We start from the raw sequence: 25,946 nt of genomic DNA on the forward strand, positions 1-25,946 counted from the left end.
ATCATTGCATGACCACTGTAGTTTAACTGAAATTACACTGCAATTCCTTTAAAACACAATACTTTGAACTTGGTAGCAATGTATATTTACTGAAGTATATAGCATGAAATCTGACATCTCTACATTGAAAAACTATCGGCCGTAAACTCTACTAGACTGGGCAATAATTGAGAGGTGATTTATGGAGATTAACAATGTAAGTGAGATGCAGTCTTTTACTTATTTCAGGAGAGCTTGACTTTCCTGAATGATGGTGTGTTTGCCATAGAAAAATCCAACACATAATAGCAAGAGGAAAACCTGTTCTCACAGTTTGTGTTGTGATTAAAATATGGATATAATTGTTGAGGCACTCCAACTTAATCGTTTTGAACTACAGTAATGCTTGACAAAAATACAATTTTCCCCAAAGAGTTGCCAGTTTTTTTTGAATTTTATTTTATTTTATTTTTTTATATAGCAGGTTCTTATTAGTTACCTATTTGATACATATTAGTGTATACATGTCAATCCCAATCTCCCAGTTCATCCCACCACCACTGCCACCACCCCGCCCTGGCTTTCCCCCCTTGCTGTCCATACGTTTGTTCTCTACATCTGTGTCTCTATTTCTGCCTTGCAAACTGGTTCATCTGTACCATTTTTCCAGATTCCACATATATGTATTAATATATGATATTTCTTTTTCTGACTTACTTCACTCTGTATGATGGTCTCTAGGTCTATCCACGTCTCTACAAATGACCCAATTTCATTCCTTTTTATGGCTGAGTAATATTCCATTGTATATATGTACCACATCTTCTTTATCCCTTCCTCTGTTGATGGACATTTAGATTGCTTCCATTACCTGGCTATTGTAAATAGTGCTGCAATGAACATTGGGGTGATGTGTCTTTTTGAATTATGGTTTTCTCTGGGTATATGCCCAGTAGTGGGATTGCTGGGTCATATGGTAATTCTATTTTTAGTTTTTTAAGGAACCTTCATAGTGGCTGTATCAGTTTACATTCCCAGCAACAGTGCAAGAGGGTTCCCTTTTCTCCGCACCCTCTCCAGCATTTGTTGTTTGTAGATTTTCTGATGATGCCTATTCTAACCAGTGTGAGGTGATACCTCATTGTAGTTTTGATTTGCATTTCTCTAATAATTAGTGATGTCGAGCAGCTTTTCATGTGCCTCTTGGCCATCTGTATGTCTTCTTTGGAGAAATGTCTTTTTAGGTCTTCTGCCCATTTTTTGATTGCGTTGTTTGTTTTTTTAATGTTGAGCGAGTCACCATTTTTTGATGCAGGGGCCAAATTTGATGTGCATTCCTCTTTAAAAAATCAGTAATTTAATATTGAGTGAAGCAAACATATTGATATTAAATTGAGTCCAAATGATGGAGTTTGAAATATATGATTTTCACAGACTCTAAATGCTTAGACGTTGTAACTCTGGGACAGTTACCAACCCATTTCCCAGGATCTAATATCAATTTGTGATTTCTTACATGACATTATTTTGCTGTAAGATCTAAAACAGTTGATTCTTTAATTTAAAACTATTTATTGGTAAATAACTGGCATAAGAAGCTGATGAGTAAATGAAATAAATATGTTTCATATAAAATGTTTGAATTGGTTCTAAATTCTCTTAGATACAAATATCTTTTATGTTTAAATTAGTCATTTATTGCTGTTTCTTTGTCATACTAACTAGAAAGAGCCAAGCTCTGGAGATGTCATTCAATGGGTATATAGTTTCAGTCATGCAGGATGAAAAATTGCTAAAGGTCTGCTGTACAACACTGTGGTCATGGTTAATAATACTGTACACTTAAAAATTTAAGCAGATACACCTCATGGTATCTGTTGTTTAACATGTTTTTTTATAAATGTTCTTTTTTGTGAATATTTGGTAGAAGTTGTCCATAAAAATAATTTAAAAACAATTTAGAATGTAGGAAACAATTTCAAAGTGTATTAAGATATGAACATATTTTAGAAATGACCTAAAGTCACAGTAAATTGAATGCTTACAACTTTCTCTCTCTGCCTATTTGATATCTGGTTGAGAATTTGCAGAAAGCCCTTGGCTGACGCTAGTGATGAATCAGATAAGTCAATCTTGAGATATCCTTCTGTAACTATCTATCGGTAAATTAAACAAACAGAGGTACTACAGACGTTAAATCAAATGGATTTCTTTTTCTAATTTCTTGTGTTGAATAAGGGTTAGCTTTACTGAGTTTCCTGAACCATGTGGTATGTACCAAGTAAAAGCTTTCTTTATCAATATTAAAATTGTTTACCATAAATTTGATAGAAATAGAGCAAAAGAAAGAATGTGATAGTGGGAAGAGCATGGACTTTGGAGTCAAGTAAACTCATAATAAAATTCTAACTCAGGTACTAATGGTGGCCTTGGAGAGTTATGTGCAGACCTCTGAGCCTGTGTTTTTTCCATTTGGTAAAATGACTCTAATGATAACAACTTTGCAAAGTCGTGTGAGGATTAATAATAGCAGAGTATCCAACTCTTAGTGGGCCCTCAATAAATACTAGCTATTATTATTACTTGAATACAGAACTCTGCACAGAACCAAGGTATTTCTGTGGACCCTGCTCTCTTCCTTGTAAGGCTCTTAGATAAGCATCAGTAATCTGGAGAGCCTCCTACAGAGTATCCAAATATTGTCATATTTAAGTATCTGTATAATCAGTACACTCATTAAAAGTTTACAATATAATTGCCAAGTACTAAACTTTTCTATGATATATTTACCCAGAAATTTCTGGCACCCTTTTGCTTTTTGGACATTTCCTTTTGAAAGCTTATTTTTTAGATTTTAGCCACTCTTTATAACCCATATGATTTGTAAGTAACTAGATTCCCCACTCATTCAGTTTGCCAGCAAGCCTTAATAAAAACCATATTATCATTTATAGTGTTACATGTGTCTATGAGGGCACACACATAAAATGTTTGAAGAAGATCTCAGCACAGGGACAAGGACCTTTATGGTTGTTTATTCTCTTACTGCCACTGCAGCCTCTGATTTTCTCCTATAGTGGCTGTCTGTCTTTGTTGATATCCTAAGCCCACTCTCATCATCAAAGTTATTCCTCCCATCTAGGCATATAATTCAAATGCACATTGATTAAGAAATCCATTTTGCAGTAGAAAACCATAGGTAACTTTTAGTGTCTGGGTGGACAAATGTGCCTTTTCCACAACAGTCACTCTTGTTAAAGATGAATGGGTTTGCCTTGTAGTTCCTGTACCCATTTTTACCTGTGTAGCATTGGGAATCCTCTGCAACATCCTTGTGCTCAGTGCCCCTATGGACTGAAGGAGAGAGCATACCCTTCCTAGAGCACACATTCATGGAGAAACTGCTGGTGCTGGAACATCTGGCTCATTAAGTGTCTTTACTTGCAAAGGACTGTGCTGAGTGCTATGTCCCATGAAATTTAACTAAAAACAACACATCATCATTGTTTTCTGACATTTCGATCAAGGTGGACATGACCTTCCTTTCCTTAGTGATCACCAATTGCAGAATCTTAGCCACTTCTGGGTTAGGTGATTCTGTTCTTAACCTTACTTCATTGATCTGTTTTACTCATTTCAAGGTTAATGTGAGGCATACCTACTGAGAGCTAGGGTCTGGACCTTGCTTCAAACACTTTTAACTCATTCAAGCTCAATGAATTTCTTGGCAGGAGAGTATTGTTATTTCCATTTTATCTAATAAAAGAAACAAATCCAGAAAGGTTCAGTGACAGCTATAAAGTAGAGAGCCATGACATGAACCTGGGTGTGTTGGCTGCAAAGTCAATGCTGTGGGGGACCCAATAATGCGTAAAGCTCAGAGACTCATAGCCTAGTAAATGAGAGACATGAGAAAGATCTCCTTGATTCTTATTCATCGCCTAACCTGTTTTCTTATTTTTCATTGCATAGATGTACTTCATACATCCCCCTAGGGTTCAGAGAATTGCCTTATGATGGTGTCAGCTGCTTTCATGCCTAATCCAATGCCTTGCAGATATCCTTGCACTCACCCATTCATTTTCCAGCAAGTATTTGTCAAATGCCTACTATATGTCCAGTGACTGTAGGCAAGTCACTCAATTCTTCTGCATCTCAGTTTCCACATCTATCAAATGGAAATAGTAGTCTCTAAGATAACAGTTTGTTATGAGAATTCCATGAGACTTGAGTAGGTGCTCAGTAAATTTCCATTCACCCATTGCTTAACAATGTTTTTAAACCCTGACAATTAGGAATTGTCTGAGTGGGAACATTTTACTGTGATTTAGATTAATTTCTATAAATACAAGTGGTAAATGTTTCCATTCTTCAGAAATTAAACCAGCAAATGGAGTCATGAGATTCATGATTTTAAGTTTAAAATACCCTGATATTCCCTCATTAAAAGTTATAAGATAATTGTTCTTTCCAGACTTATTTGCACTTGCAAATTGGGGTTGAAATGTGGAAACAATTTTCACAATTATGTGCTAATTTATAGAAGAGGGAATCTGAAAATCACAGTGAGGTTGTAATGTCCATAAAGAGGAATAGACTCCTCCTGGGAAATTTATGAACCTTGAAGAAGGCTGAGAGCCCTTAGTTGCTTGGTATAAAAATACTACAATTATTTATATATTCCCCTTACCTCCCACCGCCACATAAAGTGCCATAAATCTAGTGTTGTAACATCAAAGTCAAGTTTATAATAAAGCACTTTACGTAACAGACTGTGGGACTACTCCCCATTTGGCAAAAGACATATTCCTGAGCACCTTGAGATGTGTATCAGAGAGCCAGCCATCTGGATGCCATCCTTTACCCATGTGGCACAGCTTCTAGAGCCCATGGGTCTTGGTGCCAATCTTCATGCATCGCAGTTCATCCTTGATAGAGCTGGTTCTAGAACCCTAGTTTTTCAATTCTAACCCAACAACCATCAGTAGTTTGATTCATTTAGATAGTAGTTACTGAGTACCTATTCCTTGCAAAGAAAATCTGGATTGATTAGTGGTCTATAAATGGCCTGAACTTTTTCTAATTTTGACTTTAAGTTTATGGGTATCCCACAAAAGATAGATATTTAAGAAAAATCAGAAATGTTTGTCTTGGGGAGCCATAGTGACTCCAGTTATTTTTTATTGGATTTAATTAGTTATTTCAAATATCCTGAAATGGCATGTGTGCTTAGACTACAAAAAAAAAAATGTTGTAGTTTTTTCATCAGTATGCTGCTTCTAACTGTTGAAACCAAATGGTTTTAGGAAAGGTGGACTTAAATGACCTACATTTGGTCCTTCCACTAGGGGCAAAGCACTAGGAGAGGGGAGATAAAAAGATGATTAACTCTGCTTTCAAGAACCTTATGGTTTAGTGGACAAGAAACACCTAAATAAAGAAAAGGATAAAGCAAAGCCTACAAAGTAAGTGTTATCATAGAAGGCAGAGAATGTGTGGTGAGTATATAGTGAAGGGGTCAGAGGAGATGTAGGGTGAATGTGCCTTTTGACTTAGAAGATTAAAATGACATAGTGGACTGAGATGCCAGAGAAGGTAAACTAGAATGACAAAAGCATGGTTTTAAAAAAGGCACGGCCCTACTTCAAGCACTTGCTCTTCTATTGCCAAACCTGCACTGATATAGAGGCTGCTAGTGAGTGCCTGCTAAGAGAGTTCATAAAGAATTTTAGCCTGTAAAGTCTCAATTTGGTTGTATTAAGATGATTACTGGCTAGCTGCAAGAATATAGAGAAGTTTAATTGAACACTAGCAGATTCAGGAAGATAAAGAGAAAAAAGGCTGGTGACACACATAACAGAATAAAGACTGATGAAAGGCCAGCACAGTGAAAGCCAACCAATAAACTTGACACCCAGAAGAGACTGACCCAAAGAAACCATCCTCCTATTGAACAAAACAAACCATGAATCAAACATGCATGGGAAGGAAAAATAGTTTTCTTACATTCAATGTGAGGACATTATTTTGTTTCACAATGAATTTTTGTATTCATAAAAAAATTGAAATGATTAATTCAGAAAAGGCCTTTAAATTTTTATCATAAGCTGATCACCACCTATGCTGTGTTTGCCAAGCATGTGAAATACAATATTGGCTTTATCTGTCCTATAGAAAGAATCTCTAGGGTTCTATCATTTGTTGCCCCCTGAAAACAATTGCTATCAGCCCATCCAACTCTTTATGTGGACCTCCGATTGGTTTTCATAACAAAGACTACAGGTAGTTAAGGGCAAGAAGGAATTCAAGGAGAAATGAGGACAAAGTGAAGATCATGAATTGACAAAAGTCCTCTCATTTCAGGTGAAAAAATATGAAATTCATTGTATTTCTCAATACCAAAGAAAAAAGTACGTTCTGTGCAGTTGCCCGGTTTATTTGCAAGAACCCAGCATACATTTCCAGTACAATCCGATAGATGAATGTGTGTGCACAGGAGTACATGCTTGGGTATATGTAATTGACAACATCTTGAAAGTGACAGGTCAGTGCCTAGCAATGCGCCTAGGAAGCCAGGTCATTTGACAGCGAGTAGACCTCTAGATGGAAAGCTCCAGCAGGGCTTGTAGAATCTGCTCTTTGCACCCTCCTTCAAATCTTTAGACCTGGGCTCAGAAGTGCAAGAGTAATGAAAAAGCCTGAATTCAGACTCTGGCTCTACCACTGACTAGGTATGTGGCTGTGGACAAGTTCTTTTCCCCACCCTCTCAGAGCCTCGATTTTCTCAAGTGTAAAAGTAAGGGTAATGAGAGTATGTAATTCCTAGCATTTATGGGGATTTCATGCAATTGTGTATGTGAAGAACTTTTCATGCTACTTGATACTTAGGAATATAGATGGTCAATATAAAAAAAGACCAGGCTGACTCTCCTTCCTCCCAAACCTGAGCCTGAATGGATTAGAAACTGAACCAGTGAGCGCATTCACCAATGTACCATTGCTTTACACATCCCTGCCCTAGTCCTCAGGTCCCAGAGCTCTTACCACAGCCCAGGAACCTCCGTGACTAGGCTGCACTTTCAGACCAGAGCTGCAGAAAAAAGCGTGCTCCCTGAGGTTCTAGGCAGTGGCCCACATTGGATTACCATGTCCAGAGAAAGGCTTTGACAACAGTGGAGCCTTCTCAGCCTTTCCATCAGGTTGTCCGTACACAGCCCAAAGACGTAACTAATGTCACAGATCCATGAGAAGGCAAGACTCAAATTCAAAAGGACGTCAAAAGAAGGATTATAACATTATGTACACCTGGGTGAAATAAGGGCAGCTAGGTGCAATTAATGGGCCTTTGAGTGAAATTTGGAACGTCCTTGTTGCTCTGTAATATTCTGCTGTGGAGACTGAAGCGGGAATGGAAAGGGCAGCTCCCCTCTCTGAGTTTGTACTGCTTGGCCTGCCTCCCTCACAGCAGGCTCACACCAGAGCCTCCCTTCAGACCAGAGCACTGGAAACCTTAACTGCCACTCACTCCCTTGTCTGGCTCCCTGCTCTGCTGTGCTGCCTAGTCAGTCTTCTTTGAGTGGAAATTCAACATCCCCTGCAGAAAGTCTGCAGTGGCACTTCGAAGTTATTTGCATCCACTCTGAAGAACCTTTTAGTTCTCGTTCTAAATTGAGTGCCTTCGTGGTTTCAGTCCCCTGATAAGCAGGGCAGCTGGATTCTACAGCAGTCACATTGGGTCACAGTTCTGAGTCACGTCAGTGAATTGATGCATAAAACTGACAACATTGTAAATCTCTTCATGGCAGGTAGGAAACAGAAGTAACCAGTGCTAGTCAGTAAAACAGTTATACAATGTGAAGAGTTTTGTTCCAAGATGAGTAAGGCATACATGCCTATCCTGATTTGTTGACAGCACTTTGCGGGTTAGCTGAATTCCCACAGGGAATCATACTGTAGTTTGGCTTGGACATATTCTGGAGATAAGGGTGTAGCCATTTACCACCCCAGTCCTAGCACAATGCCGTACAGGAAAGCTTGATACAGTGCCAGGGAGGTCGATCTTCCTCCTTCAGCTATAAGGTTGCCTGCCATCCCCCCACTCTGCCTGATGTGGCAGAGACCATGAGGCAAAAGAGAGAATGACTTCGAGCCCAGTTTTCCTACTTAGTATTCACTTTGAGTAAGTAATACACATCTCAAAAGGGTGGGCGAAAAAAGAAGAGGGTGGGGAACAACGACAGGTAGTCCAGTGTATCATGTGCCTAGCAGAGGACTGGCTAAACTCAAGTTGACTCAGTACTGTCACTTTCTTCCCATCCCTCTCTGCCTTCCACATGCCACAACCCCTTCCTGCTAATAGGTGTTAGACAAAATATATTCCCATCATCACAAGCAACAGCTTTGGCCCTCTGCATTAGCCCTGTCCATAGCCCAGTAATGCACAGCCAGCATCAGTATTTATCTCAAGGTGACACTTTTAATGGATGATTGGTGCACTTCTTAATCCATTTACGTAATCCTTTCTGCTTTGCTTGCAGTTATTTTCAGGGCTTTAGCAGCAATAAAATGGTTCCTTTCCCAAGACAGAGTTCATTCACTTTAAATATGGCTTGATTATAGCTAAACTTATGACACGTCTTTACAAAGGAAGGGGGAAAAGGCAATAAATTATGCACAGTAATTATTTAGAATTTATTCAGACACCACAGTGTCCTGGGCTCAGCATATAACAGTTGGGGGAAAATCCCCGCCCTTGAGAATCAAAGGCACTCAAGGCAGAGCATTAGTCCAATTGCCATTTAATTCCTCATTCAAGGGGTCATTGACCATATGGCCAGCCTTTTAGCTGACTTCATGGGGTTAAGTGGACTCTTCACCCACTTGTGCCTCCTTTTATTTCTGTTTCATTCAGATGCATTCTACTGACAGCATCCTTAGCCTTTGACCTCTACCCCAAAAGAGCACTCCTTACTATTCCTCAAGCAGTTTTGGTTTAGGACTAAGACATTTAATGGGGCTAGAATCCAGAGTAAGCCTGATGATAACTGCCTAATGTTTATGGGATTCCTTCTGTGGTGGCCTGGCTGGTGACAAGGGAAGTGCACTCGGAAATGGTGTGGAAACCGGGGGGGGGGGGGGGGGGGGTGGGGGGTGGGGACAAAGGACTCTCTTCTAACTGCATTCTTGTGAGAAGATAGTCATGTACATTCACCCGCCAGACGATTTGGATGCCAAATAGATGGGCGATTAGATGGATTTTGAGACCACAAATTAAAATGTAATTTATATAGTACAATAATACAAATTTAACTCAAGTAAAATATTAATGACTAAAATTTGAAAATTTAGGGTGATGCTTTTAATTCATAGAAGTCCCAATAACCAACCCCCCCCAGATAATCATTTACATAGAATAATAGCCAAAAGAGAGAAACAGAGGAGAAAGATCTGAAAAAAAATTTTTTTTAAATTATTGACCATTTGACTTTAAAGGGAAAATATTGGAGGAAAGATCAAAATGAATCAAGATGAATAAAATAACCAGCATTAATTAGTACCAGGCACACTGCATTCAATTCTTCAAATATTGCTGTGAAATAAGTAAAGTTATACTATTTACATTTTATAGATGAAGAAGCAGAGGTTTGGAGCAGTCAAGTAACTTTCCAACTAAAAGGAGGCATAACCATGATGTGAGTGCAGCTGTAGCTTTACTGCAGAGCCCAAGCACTTAACCAGTACGCTATACTGCCATCTAGGACCCAATGCACAAAATTCCATCATATTCACAACCCCCAAAAAGCCATGTCCTTTGACATTTTGGTTGACCTCGGAGTTAAAATGAAGCCAAAACCTTTTTATTCCTCACATTTACTTGTAAAATTTCACTGCCAGGTGCATCGATTAGAGTAGTTCTCCCTAATGTGTCCCTGATATAATTCAAATTTTATTTAAGTAATGGCTTACAGTCAGGAGTTATTTAGAATCAAGAAGATACACACACACACATTTTTTAAAGCAAAGACAATTATTTTAAATTGCTGAATGTTACATTTTCTTTCCTTGGAACTTTTTTTTTTGCATTAAAAAAGTGCAAGGAAAATTGAGCCAAGATATAGATTTAACTAAGTTTTTGAAGGTTTTTTGTTTTCTCTTTGCTGTTGTTGACTTTTTTTTTTTTGAAGGGCAGATAGGATCAAAAGAGAAATTAGATTTTCCATCTTTGGTGTTTGGGGTAGTAACTGAGATCCCAAGGATAGATTCAAGCCCTGGGTTAAGGCTGTCCTCACAGAATCTTCCCAGCCTATTTGCAAAAATGTGTGCCGAGTGTGTATGCCGCAGTCGTGCACTTGCTTACACGGTGCTGTGTTTCTTACAGTTGACCTGGACAGGCTCAATGATGACGTCAAGCGTTACAGTTGCACTCCCAGGAATTACTCGGTCAACTTGAGAGAGGAGCTGAAGGTGACCAATGTGGTCTTCTTTCCACGCTGCCTCCTCGTGCAACGCTGTGGGGGAAACTGTGGCTGTGGAACTGTCAGCTGGAAGTCCTGTACGTGCAATTCAGGGAAAACTGTGAAGAAGTATCACGAGGTATGACGTTTTCAGATTTCTTTGTTGCAGTGCTGCATTTAGCCTTTTCAGCTGCAAAAGTCCTGTAATCTCTAGGCTGCTGGGAAACAGGGCCATTGGCGTTGGTTGTTCACGTTGTTCACTGCACAGGGGCACCTCCCAGGGGGATGATTGGGAAATTGTACTCAAGCTAAATTTGCCTAGCCAGGTGCCCTGGGGAGAGTGTATCCTGAAGAAGAGTTTCCTTTTTCTTACCCTTATTCATAATATATCATGTGGGTTGACAACACTCTCGTTAGTATACACAATCAAATGTATGATGCAGTAATTTGAGAGCTTACTTGGCTTCCTTATAGAAATATGATGGGATTCATTTACAGTGTATGACTGCAAATCTAGGTTATGTTAAGAAAATGCTAAGAGCCAAACTTTAATTCAATCAAGTCATTGAAAAATGGAGCAGGGTAAAGATAGCAAAATATAAATTGTCAGAAAAGATACATTGTCAGAGACTTTTTCATTTTCTAAATATGGAAATATTTTTCTTCCAGAAGTACTAATTTTTCCTAAATGTGACTGAGTGCTCTGAGGAATCAGCTCTGAAATTACGCAAAAATAAACAAAAGTAAACCTAAAGATATAAGAGGAACAAAAATTTAAGGAGAGCAGTAAACTTTGATGATAATAACAGGGAATGCATGTAAGCCTTTACTGTGTACCAGACATAATTGTAAACAATCATTAACTCACTTGGCAGTTTCTCCACAATGCTGACAGGGGAGTGCTATTTTTATTCCCTTTTTATAGATGAGTAAACTGAGACCAGCAGTAGATTGACCAGCGTGACTTGGTCAGTAACTCACAGAGCCAGGACCTAAACTGATCAACTGTTTCTAAAGTCTATATTCTTATCACTAGTAACACTGTGCTCTCTTTTTTAAAAATATATAGCACTTTATTGAAGGTTAAAGAAAGAGTGAACTTAAGGGGAGTTAGCACTGCTCTTGAAATTGACGGCAACCCTATTACTTCCTGATTTTGTGAGTCACTAAAGTTTAGAGACGTGGTTTTCATGTGCGTGAAATAGGACTAAGAAATTATATCCGATAATCCCGTACAGGATGGTTCTGGGGAATCACATAAAATGGTGCATATGAAGTGCATTTTGTAAGATGTGAAACATCTTATTGAAATATGTCTAAAATATAAAATAAAGGATTTCCCTGGTAGCGTAGTGGTTAAGAATCCACCTGCCAATTCAGGGGACATGAGTTCAAGCCCTGGCTTGGGAAGATCCCACATGCCATGGAGCAACTAAGCCCATTTGCAACAGCTATAAGCCGGCACTCTGGAGTCCGTGAGCCACAACTACTGAGCCCACATGCCACAACTACTGAAGCCCACGTGCCTAGAGCCCGTGCTCTGCAACAAGAGAAGCCACCGCAGTGAGAAGCCCGCACACTGCAACGAAGAGTAGCCCCCGCTCGCCTCAACTAGAGAAAACCCACACGCAGCAACAAAGACCCAATGCAGACAAAAAAAAAAAAAAAATATATATATATATATATATATATATATATATATAAACTAAAGTATGAAGCAAACACTATTGTTAGGAATTATTGTTTGAGTTGCTTTTCATCAGTATCCACCAAAACAAAGGAATAGATGATGCTCCCTAAATAAAATCTCCCGCTTTATACAACCATTTTGTTATCCTGAAAACAATAAAACAATAAGTTAGGAGGTAATTTCTGAGCTAAATGAAAAGGGATACGTCATAAGCAGTATTTTCAACTTGGGAAATGCAGGAGGTCGGAGACCACAATAACCCTGCTTACCTCAGACAGACGGGGACACACGATTTTAGACCGGCATAGAGCTGGTTTTCTTAGTCACAAGAATTTCTTACTCCACCCCACAGTTTTCAAAGTAAAAAAAATATCTGTTCTCATATCCAGGGAATGCTGTTGACTGTGTTCATTGTGTTTTATTTTTGTATGACCTGATGAACTCTAGATTGGACTTTGTCCTTTGTGTCTAAGAACGTGAATTTTGTATTGTTGAGTCATACCCTGAGGACAAATGCAGAATTCAGTAATTTGGTTCCAGTTAAAATAAGCCAGGAAGTGACAAGATCTCTACGTAGTCTTAACTGTGAGGAAAAACATGTGAGTTCAGGCCTTTGATGCTTTATTTTCATCTTGACTCTCCGCTCAGATAGAAGTTGCAGTTTGGTTTTTTAAATTGCTTATTGTGGAAACACAGAGTTAAACATACACCCAAAAGGACCCTCACCTTCCAGACAGTTAACTCTGAAGGAGTCTGAAGGGTCCTTTTCTTAGGTCTATTCTTGTCTCTGTACACAGTAGCTATTACCTGTAAATTTCTGTTCACAATTAATATCTAGAAGGGGAAGCCCTTGGTCTCTTTGTTCAGTCACATGAGTGGGTTTAAAATGTTGGCATATTTTTGAAACTGCTGTCTAAATCACGTCTTTGAAACATGTCATGATATTTTTACTTCTCGGAGTCTGCTGAGCTCTGTACAAAATCACTCTGCTGAGTTCTGGACAAAGGGACAAAACAGCATCAATCACTCAGTCAGTAACTGCATACCTGGAACACACACGGCTGGCACACTTGCCCCAAACTCCTAAAATACCTTTGAAATGTGTCACAGTGACCACTCTGTCCAGTGCCCTGTGGAAAAGAGCAGGAGGCTTGTTCCATTTCCAGAAATGGGGGTTGCTTGAGCTCAGTCTCATTAGGGAAGAATCCTTGTCCTCTGTTCTATTAGTTCTGTGTCTGTATTCTTAACTCAGAGAAATGAGAAACTGGTTTCCCCAGCTCCTGGTTGTAACTGATGAGATGTGAAATGAGTTTTCATGACAGATGAGCACCCTTAAGGGGGTGACTAGAACTTGTCACATAAGCAGGCCTGTATGACTCCACAGATATTTCAAAGCTCAACATTTAGGAGTAAAATCCAAGAAATTAAAATGTATAATTATAAAATTACCAATAATTAGAAATTATAAATAGAAGGAAGTTAATATCATTGCTCTTTTCCCAGGTCATGCGACTTCTCCTGTAGGGCTCTGAGCATTTTTCACTGTGCAATAAAATGTTACCATCTGTATTATTTCCTGTTCTCAAAATTTTATAGGTATCCTGTTAAAGTCTTTTTCCTAGCAACATTTCTATGCTTCTTGGAATATGTAGGATATAAAAAAATACTTTTGGTAGTGATTTTTAAAAAGGGAAAGTTCCAGAAAACATATTGTGTAGACAATTAGAGGGTGCTATTATTTTAGTTATCTTTCCTTGATAATGTATAATGAAGGGATATTTCCAAAAAATATGGTGACCTTTTAAATTAATACTTACTGGTTTATTTTTTATCGTTTGGTCTCCTGGCTATGTCCATTCAGTCAACAGCCAAAAACTTTGGAGGCAACAGAGAGAGAAAGATAGAAGTTAATTTTCTCTGTCCTTCCTCTCATGATTTTGTCACAATGCTGATATACCTGCACTATCTGGTAGAACTTTCTGCAGTGATAGGAATGTTCCATATCTGTACTATCCAATCTGGTAGTCACTAGCAACATGTGGTTATGGGGTATTTGAAATGTGTGTAATGCAAATGAGAAACTGATTTTTTAATTTTATTTCATTTTAACTAATTTAATGTAAATAGCTACACATGGCTAGGGACTACCATATTGAACAGCATAAGCCTAGACACATCTCTGTGTCTGGCATATTTACAACATCTAGAATCATTCCTGTTGCTTGAAAAAATGAAAAAATGACTTCGGAGGATTCTTTTTATTTTAACTTTAAGTATACGAATTTTATATTAAAAATCTGCTGCCCATTTCAGTTTGAGTTAGAAGATGTAAGCAGATATTTATATATATGAAACAAAAGATTAATTAGAGGTAATAAAATGTTGAGCTTTAGACTTGAGATAAAAGAATGGTACTTTTAATTTTTACATGTTTTAAGCATCTGTCATTGAAACAAATTTAGGTAAAATTGCAAATTGAAACCAGCGAGACAGGAAAGCAATTTTTTTCAAAAGATTTCTACTCTATGGCAAAGGCAATGAGTTTTGGGGTTATGATTATAACTAACCATAACAAAAGTCAAGAAAATCTCTTTTCAATTCTTTTTCTGGAAACAGCATTTCTAGAGCTTATATAGAGTCTCCCTGCTTCTTCCTCTTTCTCCCTCTTTGAGACCATGAGACAACTCTCTTGCAGGCCTTTCCTGTGTGTTCCTAGAAGAGACAAGACAATAGAGAAAAAAAATCACACAACTGAAGAGAGAAGATGTGGGATCACATGGGAGGCCACCTAGGGCCAGCTACTTAAAACTCCCCAGGGCCTCGGGTTTGCTCACTTACTCCCCATGATAACCTACAATTTTGAGTTCCCCGACAGATCTGAAATTATATGATATCCATTCACCTACTCCCTAAATCTTATTTTACTGAAATTGTGTTAGGAATATAAACAAATTGGTGGTTGAAGTGCTAAGTAAATGCAAAAGAACAAAGATACATGATCTGGAACAGTTGCTGTTTATAGAATGCTTATAAAAAAGTTTATTCACTCTTCGGTAGTAATACCTGTGCTACTTATCTCTTGGGGATCCTGGTAGAATGAAAGCATCTGAAGACTGTAAAGCACTAGACAGATGTGGGTGGAATTTTCTGAGAATGTGGTCGGGACTTCTCAGTTCTGACTCCCTTATGGCCCGAATGACTCACTGGTGAAGGGACTCTCTAAGTACTGCAGAGTGCATACATCCTTTCCCTTGGAGCTCTGGCTTCACATTAGGCCTTCCTGCCAAAGGTTAGCAAACCTGCCTTGGGGCATGATATTCCCCAGGTAGACAAAGACCCATCTGTGACATGAATGATACTCAATGCTAATGCAGTGCTCTGAAACTTGGTGCCCAGCTAGGCTTCCATTATGTTTTCTGCAATTGGTGGGCTGAACGTGTAGTCGTTAACCCTCTAAAGTGCTGTCAAAATCATTTACCTGTTTAGTTCTCTGAAGGTAGAACTGTGGCTAAATACACCCCAAAGTGCTCACAGAAAATTTCAATTATAAGTAAATGTCCACTTACTTTTAGAGGTCAAGATTGCATTTTGAAAATTCATGAGCGTTGTATAGACCCATAGTATAACCCCCGCCTTTGGTCACCTTCATACTTAGCTTGTCAGCAAAACATTGCTGAACTCTGTTATTTGTGTCTTTCTTATTGAGGACTATGTCTCAGCTTCCCTTGAAACTATCACCTGCAAGATGAGCAATGACCCAGGTAGAAAATAATATGTTATCCCTTCTCAAAATATTTTTGCTTGTAGTCACTTTAGGTTTCAGAAAAGTTGACTACCAGCCCTTAAAAATCTTAACATTTTTCATAAAGTCTATAAGCATGAAAGAAATCAAAATGGAAGCAAAAATATGAAGCTTTTTTTTTCTTAAGATAAGAAACTATGTGTACTGAATTCTACCTGCTTTAGGAGTTGGGTAGAACCTTAAATAAACTCTTAATGATTCAGGTTTATACAATGCATGTGTCCTGAAATATGTACTTGTGTTCCTATGTCAGCCATTAATTTGAGAACTGTTACAAGGCCTTAACAACCTTTTTTATATTCGCAGTAAACAAGAACTCAACTTGGCAGATAGCTTTTCTGCCTAGTATTGTTTTATTAGTGTAATAGCTTTACAGCAATGATTCATTCAGTGGTTTATGGGCAACAAGGCGAGTAACCGTAGTTAAATATCTTTTGTGTTATGGTAATTTGCAAACTGAGCATCTTTGATTTTGTGTAGTGGTATGAAAGCTGCCAACTGGCTCAGTCATTCTCCATTTAGTAAAAGTCATCTTTCCTTGGCTTCATGTGGTTTTCCAGATGGTGGAGAAGGGCCAAGATTGCCATTTTCACCCATAGGTGATAAGAAATGGCTGGCTGCTCCTCCGTGGATTTTTATTTCAGTGTGTGTGCTTGCAGCTGTGAATCAAAGCTCAGAAAATAGGAAAGCCTTTTGTGATGGTACCTATTAGTGAGTGTCCTTTGGCAGCTGTAATTAATTCAATGGTTCCTTTCCTTTAAAGGTGACCAGATAACCCATAGACAGTTTGCTTTCTCAGATAAAGGCTTTTCATTTTTCTTTTAACTTTTCAGGCTCTCTCAAATCAGCTTTGCTTTCTTCCTCCTTTCAATGCTGTATACCTGAACCTAAGACTATTACATGGTCTGAAAGCTTTGAACATCAGTGCTGTGATCAGCCAGTAAAGCAGTCCAATTTCCACTTTGTTCAAACAATGCTTTCCTGTCTTGTCTGGAAAAGTGTCTGCCAATTCATTTTTCTCCTCTTATCAGCAAAACACATATATACTGTGCTCACATGGCTTAATATAAAACACAGGGAAAATCCCTGAACAATCAGGAGACCAGTTAGAAAAACTGGCCAGGCTCTGCTCTCATCCCAAGGCACACACTTTCATTTGTCATCAAAAGAGGAAGCAAATCAACAGAGCACTGATTTTATAGATATCAGTCATGGCAACATATTAGGCTTTGATAATGGTCTTTTTTAAACAGAGAATATTTATCATATGCTCAGCTTCTTAGGAATCATTTTCTTACCCTGAATATTCCAACTCCCCAGTCTGGTTTATAGGCTGGACAACAGTGACTAATATTAGAGAAATTCTTGGCAAAGTTGTAGGAACCCAACCCTTAACCCCTTCCAAGGCATTTTGACTAAATATGGCACAGTAGGGCTTTCATATCTGTCATGCGCAGGGTATTTAATCCCCCAAAAAGCAATATACACTTCATCCATTGCTTTGGTTACTTATTTTTTCCACAGAGACACAACAGCTTTTATTTTCTTTAGAGACCCAGCAAGAGAAAACATGGGAGCAGGGAAAGGCAAATGTCATTGTCATTCTGCTATCGATACTTGAAATTTTATTTCACAATTGTGAAAGGCTTAACAGTGATGCAAAGCATAGGCCACTTCATTCTGGCCTCTGCTTTATTTCTTGGCTTGTTTTGTTTTGCCCCGTCTGTTTGTTGGAGGTTGGGGTAGAGGAGATGCAGGGAGGAGACACCGTGAACATACATTCCCATACTTCTACACTGGCAGCATCACCCACCATGTTCACCCAGGTACATTCTTTAGCAGCTACTATGTTCCCAACATGCTGCTGACCTGCACAAACAAAATTTCAATTTCCAGGTGAGGGTACGAGTTAGGCCACACGGAGTCAAATACTGGTTACACCAGTCACTGGCTCTGTAACCTTAATCTCTCTCTTTCCTTATCTGGGAACAAAATTAGAAAAGTACCTATCTCATAGTATTGCAGTGACATCCAAAACATTTAATACTTGCAAAGTCACAACAGTGTGTGGCATCTTGTAAAACCTCAATAATGTTAGTGATTGTTTTTGCTATCCTTGTCCTCAAGGCACTTGTAATACAATTAATAGAGAGAAAGCATCATACGTCATGTGAACTTGTGTGATACATAGTGTAAGTGCAGTAGAATTACAGGTAAAAAAGATAATTGGCTATCAAAACTGGCATCTGGACTAGCTTTACTACAATCAAGTAGTTTTGAGTCTTTATGCCTCCCTCATGAACTCTCCTGGGGCATTCCTTCCCACCCAACCCACCCCAGTTTTGTATTCACAATATTCTTTTGAAGCTCTTCTACAAATGGGACTCAGTATTTCACTCTGTGTTAGCAGAGTCCAGGCTCCTTAGCTTTATTGAACATTGAACAAATGACCCGCCCCACAGAACTCTTATGGAACAACAGGGCTAAATGCTAAAGTAAAGGGGACACATGAGGACTGAGGACTCTAGGCCTAGTGTCCTAGTAGGTGGTTTTGGTTGTTTATGACTTGAAACAGGGAATGTGAGGATGAGAAAATTGCTGGGAAGACAATCCATAGTAAAAAATTGTGAGGATGCCATGAAAAGTTATACAGCCTTGAAAGCATCTAATCTTCATCTAGGACCAACGTATACCAAGCATCAGGTCCCCATTTCAGTTCACATGTGTGCCTGACACAGCTTTGAGACACAAAAGGAAATCGTAACCACATTGGAGAGGTGTTGGGTCCTTGGGTTCGTGTGTGCTAGAAGCCTAGAGGACAAAAGCCCTGCTCCCAGCTCCAGGTTGCCAGAAGACTCTGGCACTTGGCCTCCTTTGGAATCTCAGTTCTCCCGCCTATAAATTGTGAATAAAGATACCTTCTCTACTGTGTGACAAGGTTTGTCTGAGGGCAAATGAAATAGTGCATCTGTGCAAATTCTTTGAAAACCATAAAATGCTACATAATACATGTAGCATGTGGTGTCATGCAGAGTTTAAAGTCTAAAAGGGAAAGTAGAACAAAATCAAAAATAAAGGCTAACAGGAGCCTCAGAATGTAAAGCAAGAAGCAATTAAACTGACTGTGGAGTGTATAGAAAACCAGTATTTGTGCATATGATGGCAAATATTGACTTCAGTGAAGGCCACACTCGGGAAGAAGAGTTAGCTCCTATTTAAACTTAATAATTCCAAAAATTACATTTAAACCTATTAATGTAAAAAATTAAGGATATACTTTATTAATTCAAGAAATGTCATACTGTTATACAGGTATTAATGTACAAAGATCTTAGTGGAGCATGATCTGTTTCAAATTATAATAGGTATTCTATCTTAACAAATATGTAAGAACATACACACATTTTCAGTTATTTATGGCCACTAATGACCTTCATCAGGGCAAAATGTTTTACGTCAACCATTTAGCCATACCAGCATATTATGTTCATGACTTTATTCGTTGTCCTGTCTAAAGAGATAATAATATGCTCAGTATTATATTTATCCATAACACATGCTTTGGTCAGAAGAGTCTTTATGATAATATTTGGGACAGCACTTGGCACAAAGCAGGCCCTTAGAAAGCTCTCAGTAAATGCCTGCTCAGACACCTGAAGTCATCTTGATACTGCAGGTAGGTAATGCAGAAGGCATTACTATCAGTGAACTCCATTACTTTAAGGAGTTGGTGATTGTAAAAATATTTACACGTGTGCAATCTAAGAGCGAGCACATAGCTTTCATTGGATCCTCAAAGGCTTAAGAACCAGTTGTCATAAAGAGAATAAGTGGTATGTAGTTGAGTTATACTCCAGGCGCTTTCTAACAGGAAATGCTTTTTGTCCTAGGTGTTAAAGTTTGAGCCTGGCCATTTCAAGAGGAGGGGCAGAGCGAAGCACATGGCTCTCGTTGACATCCAGTTGGATCACCATGAGCGGTGCGACTGTATCTGCAGCTCAAGACCACCTCGATAAAAGAATGTGCACATACTTACATTAAGCATGAAAGAACCTTTATTTTAAGGAGGGTGTGGTAAGAGACCCCTTTCCCACCAGCAACCGAACTTACTATTAGCCTGCAAAGCAATGAATACAAGTGGTTGCTGAGTTTCAACCTAGTTTTGTTAGTGCCATGAGAAGTAGAAAGGTGTATCATCAATCTCTATATCCAAGAATATAGGATTGCATTTAATAATAGTGTCTGAGGATATATATGTATATATATCCATGTCCCTGTGTAAATAGATCATATGGTTTATTCAGTATATATAACCAGGTACACCAGAGCTTACCTATGGTTTAATTATCTAGACCCTTAAAATCTGACAAAATAAGGGACATAGTAAATACATGGAACATGTCATTGGAAGATTTGGAAGATGAATTTGTTTATTTTTAAGTTTTGAATCACAAAACAATTTTGGATCTTGCTCTTTTAAAGAAAGCACCCTGTATATTAAAAACCAATAAATGAGATTTTTCTTATGCATATATCTTAATTATAAAAAAAGGAAAAATATGGTTTCTGGGAAGAACACATTCCTAACCATTTTTCTCACGAGATGTACTACATACTTGGCTATATAGACAATAATTACCTGTCTCCAAAAGCATGTCATAATAATATAGGTGCTTTAGAAATTAAGGCTTCTTTTTATGTGTCTTGCTGACACATGCAAATTCATTAACACCTATCTCCAAAAAATTCTCACAAGGTTTATTATTATAACCCTATGAGAGACAATTTATAAGCTAGAGCAGAATTGTTTCTTTTCAAAAACCTCTCTGCAGAAGTAACTCCTTTGGAGAATGGCATGAGGACTCTGCATGAGCCTTTCAAAATAGTGTTCATTGAAAACTGTGGGCAGTTGAAAGTCAAAAAAGTGAGCATTGAAATATTAACATAACTGGGAATCGGATGGAATATTTGAATGGGATCCATATTTAATAACGGATACATACTCTCCAAATTATGCCAGTTAATTTTACGTATCTTGCTTCTGTGTTTCTGTCTCTTCGATATACAGACATGGATTTACAATGGCATTTTATATTTGGCAAGCCATTATGGACTATTTATAGCCTAGAAGTTTTTGTGTATTAAAACAACCCAGTTTTATTGATGTAGATTCCTAATCATGTACTCACTCACCATTCAATTCAGATTAATTCCTGTTTCTGAACTAAGTGAAATTAGATCTGGGGTCTCTGGTTCTTTCCAAATCTATGGAGCTTGTTCTAAGAAGCCACACTGTAAATTGTGGGTGCGCAAGTTCGGCCACTGCTCTACACTAGGAAGCAGTCTTTGCACTGGGGGTTATTATTGGTACTTAGAGTAATTTTTCCTCCCCGGCTCCTTAAGACCTCAGAGACTGACTCCAGGCGTAAAAAGTGATTCATCATTCTCCAAAGCAAGTCTCTTAAGAGAGTGACACTGAAATCAAGATAGCTCAGGGACTGCTCGGAGAGAATGACAATTTTCATCTCACCTTGAAAGAAAATAGGAGAGCCAGTTTCTTCCCTGAGTCCAGGGCCCTACTGACTACAGCCAAGTTGAGTGAGGGCTATGTGACTGGGGCTCATTAAGTCCCAGTGTCAGAGGAGCGGCCTAAATATACTTGGATTTCTGAGCGTGGTGCTTTCAGGACCAAGTTCTCAACCATCCTTAGGAGCTCATTTCTGCTCAGCTCTTTGAAAGGCCAATGCTTATTGAAGATGTTCCTTCAAAAATTCCCTGAAAGTGTCCAGTGTTTTTACCTCAGGGGATGACTGGTAAAAATAAATACTCTATTGCTGAGTTGCCCAAAATCCCAGAGCACAATCAAAAATAGCTGAGGCAGACCCTCTAGTAATCAGGAACCACTCTTCCCCTTCACGCCTCTTCCAAGTTTCCTATGAAAACAGTCTTCCTGTACCAAAACCCAAATTTGTGTTATATCACCCTAGCTTGTTCGGCTGTAAGTATGAGGAATTAGAGTGTTCTACCCAGTTTTCAATAAACCTTCCAGGCTGCAATAACCAGGATGGTTTTCAGTTAAAGCCCCATCTGTACTTTTTATTTATTAGCTGAAATGTAAGCAGGCATATTCACTCACCTCTTTTTTTCTTTCCTGAGTGTTTTATTAAAACTTCTCCCTTGGTTATCTGTTATCTATTGCACTTCTAACAAACATGTAGCCAATAAATCTGTCTCACTGCCATCAAAGGGATAAAAAGCTCACCGTACAAATTACATTTCAAAATAAATCCTAATAAGTCCTCATTTCTGCATGGCTCACTCACCTGGAATAATGCCTTCTGTTCAATATGTTCTTATAGGGCAGAGCACTTTTGTAAGTAGAATTTTTCATGTTTTTTGTCATATCAGTAACATGCAGCTTTTTCGTCTTGTAGCATTTTCTATAACAAATGTAATATGCCTCCTATCTTCATGAAAAATAAATATTGCTTACGAACAAAACTACTCCATTATTTAGTACTCAACTGCAGTTTTAAAAGGTGCACAATGTTACAAACTTACTTCCCCAAACACATGCAGCTGCTTGGAGTGTTCCCTGAAAACAGGCTTTTACTTTGTCCCTTCCTGAAGCCACCGGAAACCGGAAATTAAGTGGGACTTGGGTTTTGTTGTTTTCTTGCTGCTGTTGTTGCTTCTTTGTTTGACTGTTTGTTCCCTGCAGGCCTTTTAATGAAAGATATTCTCCTCTGACATTCCTTACTTTGGAGAGTACACAGCCTCTCTCTCCTTGCCGACCTGGAATCAATAACATTATGTCCACCCTCACACCTTTTCCCCTCTAGATGGACACCCCAGCTGGTGGGCAAGTGTTATCAGCTCAGTTGTTTATTATCAATATTTTATTTCATTATTTGGAAACAAACCCCCCCAAATAATGCCTGAACCTAAAGCGTACATTAAAGTGACCAAAAATATTTTAAAGTAATAGATTTAAAGATCATATGTAGTTTTCCTTCATAACATGAGTGCTTTCAGCTGGACAGTAAATTACGAACCGTCTCAAATCACATGAAGGCAGATGATCAATCTGGTAGCATTTGTAAGGATTCCTGGGAAGTGATCTGTGGGAGTTGGGGACTTTTCCTCCCAGCAGGTGGGGGGCTGCAAGTATCATAGTGCATCAGAGAGAAAGCTAGAAGGCCTTGGGTATAGTGACAAGTCGGCCACTTTCTGGACCAATTTAGGGGCTACACTCCTATAGAGTTTGGTGTGTGACGTGTTGGCGTCACGTGGGGGGGCAAAAACTGAAGAGAGCTCTTCTCGCTGCAAGAAATTTTGCTTTTGCTCGTATGTATTTCAGTCTTCATCATCATCCCACTGGAGACAGGATGACAGCAGCACAGGGTTGGGTGAAACTCTGCCACTTTATTTAGTTTAGTGGTTTTGAGTTGTTTGGGGAAAGGGAGTAGAGACATGTATTCTGTGGCAAGAATCAATTTTACTCTCGGAAATACCAGCTAATGTGTGAGTCAAAGTATGGGGAAAAACGGGGAGGGATGTAGAGTAGTTCATTTAGCTAACCTGGATTTTCGTGTACAAAAATCATGTTATCCATATATATATAAACAGTATTTTAATGCAAATACATTAAGAATTTCATTTTATTTCCTGAAAGGTGCATGTGTCCAGTTTTATATTAGTAACTCAACAGATGTCCAAATTTTTCATATTCTCCTAGGGTCCTCTGATAGAACATTAAATTAAATTCATAGATTAGTATTCATGCCTGAAATTCTAGGCAATACAATTTCGTTTATTGACAGCTCTGAGCAAATATGCTAGAAGAAAGAATATTTATAATTCACTGGTTTTATTGACATTCACTTGAATTCTGTTGTTTTTTAATGATCAACTTACTTAAAGACTACACAGGTCTTTAAAACTTAACATAACACACTGGGCTATCTCCCGAATATCATAGTTTATCAACAATGGATAAACAACTAATCACTTATTTAAGACTTTGTGCTTGATGTTCACGTTATAGTTCAGAATTGCAAGTTAATTTTTATCTTTTTAAAGTAAATTTTAATTCTATAGAGATCTCTAAAAATTCTTTAGCAGATCGCATTAGAAGAGAGTGGAGCTGAGTCCATAATAAAGGCTAATATATTCAGTGCAGCAAGTTATGGGCCAAGAAATCTTCATTTTCTAATAAAGCCATTTGATTTTCTAATTATTTTAAACTGTTGAATACTGGTTTCCAGGCTTAGTAGCCAGAAACCAAATGTTAAAATCACTCTTGGGTTCAATTTATATTTTAAATAATGCCTGTAATACAAATTCACTTTTAAGAATTCAAGTCTCTGGGTCATATTCTCTAATCTCTATCTTTGATTGAGGCAATATTACAAATTCATTCTCTTCGAGTATCTTCTAGGCTTTCCTTTTCTCCTTGTTACTTCCGCATCCCTCCTCTTTCTCACCAGTCTCTACCCACCAGACTTCAAGTCAGAGAAAATCAGGAGCGATGTGTACTTTGGGAAGGCAGAGGAGATGGGGTCATTTAAGGAGATCAGGAGATCAAATGCATGGTTTACCAAATGAGCAATTGGTAGGCTAAAACTGCCAAATGTTAAGAAATCACTGCATTTTGAGAGTTGAACACGTCAAGTAAATATTTCCCAATATTGTCCATTTTTTGTGTAAACTTCAGAATATGGTGGTGAATGTTATTGACTTCTATCAAAAGGGATTTAGCCATAGGCAATATGAGGAAAACTGGCTAAATGTTTCATATATTCATTCAACAACAAAATGTTTTAAAATGCCTGTATGCTTTGAATTTTAAAATGCAAGATCCACAACAGGGGATAAAACTAGGGAAAGATGTTCTAGGTGAGATAAACAACAACAAGAACAAAAAACCTAAAGATCCCCCAGCAAAAATGCATAAAGTAAATGTGGGCAGTTCAAAGACCAGAGAGTAAAGTGGCAGAAAGGAAAGTAATCTATATAGAGGAACAATTGGTGGTATGTTTGAAAAGGTAGATAAGTACCTGATTATGCAAAGTCTTCTGTGGCTGGTTAGCAAAGAGCTTTGTCTTTTACACGTGGTAGAGGAAGCCATGGGGGCTTCTGAGCATAGTGGGGGGCTGCAAATGTCATAATGCATCAGAGACAAAGTTAGAAGGCCTTGGGTATAGTAACAAGTCTGCCACTTTCTGGACCTATGTTTCCTCATTTGCAAATTAGAAGGATAAGATGTTCTACAGGTCCTTCCAACAGAACAATTCTGCAATTCTGTATTTTGGAAAGTGGCAATCTGCAGGAAGGACAGAGGTAGGGATACAAATTATGAAACTCTTAAAGTTGTAGTGAAACCAAGTCCCCCTAAAACCAAGTTCTTCTGCCACCCCTCAAGGTTGAGAAGTATCAAAGAAGAGGGGGGATTGAAACTGAGCAGGACCCTGTGGTGCCCCTCACCCAGGTACAAAGTGCTCTCTGTATCCCCCATTTCTTGTTTATAGGAAAATGGTTTTCACCTCCTAGACCTTCTTTGAGGTCCAAAGGGCAGATTCAAACAGTTACTAATTAGGGGAGTGAAAGGATGCAGAAACAACAATAGTGTAGGGATGGGGCCTGGTCCTAGTTCCTCCTGGAGGGATGGATGTGCATAACAGTTTGATACACATCTCTGAGTTCTTCTACAGGAGCTAAGGTCCCAGACCACATGGAAGAGGACTTCAGGCTGAGCACAAGAACTTGGGCCCCAGACTGGTTGGAACCAGAAGGCTGATGATTGAGATTCCTGGAACACCACCCGGTTACCTCACCACCAACCAATCAGAGGAGAGTCACACATACCCTGCTGTCCTCCTCCCAAATTTTGCCTATAAAAACTTCTTCCCTGAAGCCCATCAGGGAGTTCAGGTCTTTTGAGCATGAGCTGCCCCATTCTCCTTTCATGGCCCTACAACAAATAATCTTTTCTTGGCTCCGAACTCCTACATTTTGGTTT

The 25,946-nt window shown here is 38.6% G+C and overlaps 1 protein-coding gene across 2 annotated transcripts in view; it reads left to right on the forward strand.

Annotated features, from left to right (window-relative positions):
• Window positions 1–22,416, forward strand: part of PDGFD (platelet derived growth factor D) — a 227,292-nt gene extending 204,876 nt beyond the window's left edge. For both annotated transcript variants that reach the window (XM_036862399.1, XM_036862400.1), the window contains exons 6-7: window positions 10,358–10,572; window positions 19,816–22,416. In XM_036862399.1, the coding sequence (XP_036718294.1) occupies window positions 10,358–10,572; window positions 19,816–19,941 (341 nt within the window). In that variant the 3' untranslated portion in view covers window positions 19,942–22,416. The remainder of the gene's footprint in view (window positions 1–10,357; window positions 10,573–19,815) is intronic.
• Window positions 22,417–25,946: the final 3,530 nt, after the last annotated feature.

The sequence above is a fragment of the Balaenoptera musculus genome, chromosome 8 (genome assembly GCF_009873245.2).
Source record: "Balaenoptera musculus isolate JJ_BM4_2016_0621 chromosome 8, mBalMus1.pri.v3, whole genome shotgun sequence".
In the NCBI taxonomy this organism is placed as follows: Eukaryota; Metazoa; Chordata; class Mammalia; order Artiodactyla; family Balaenopteridae; genus Balaenoptera; species Balaenoptera musculus.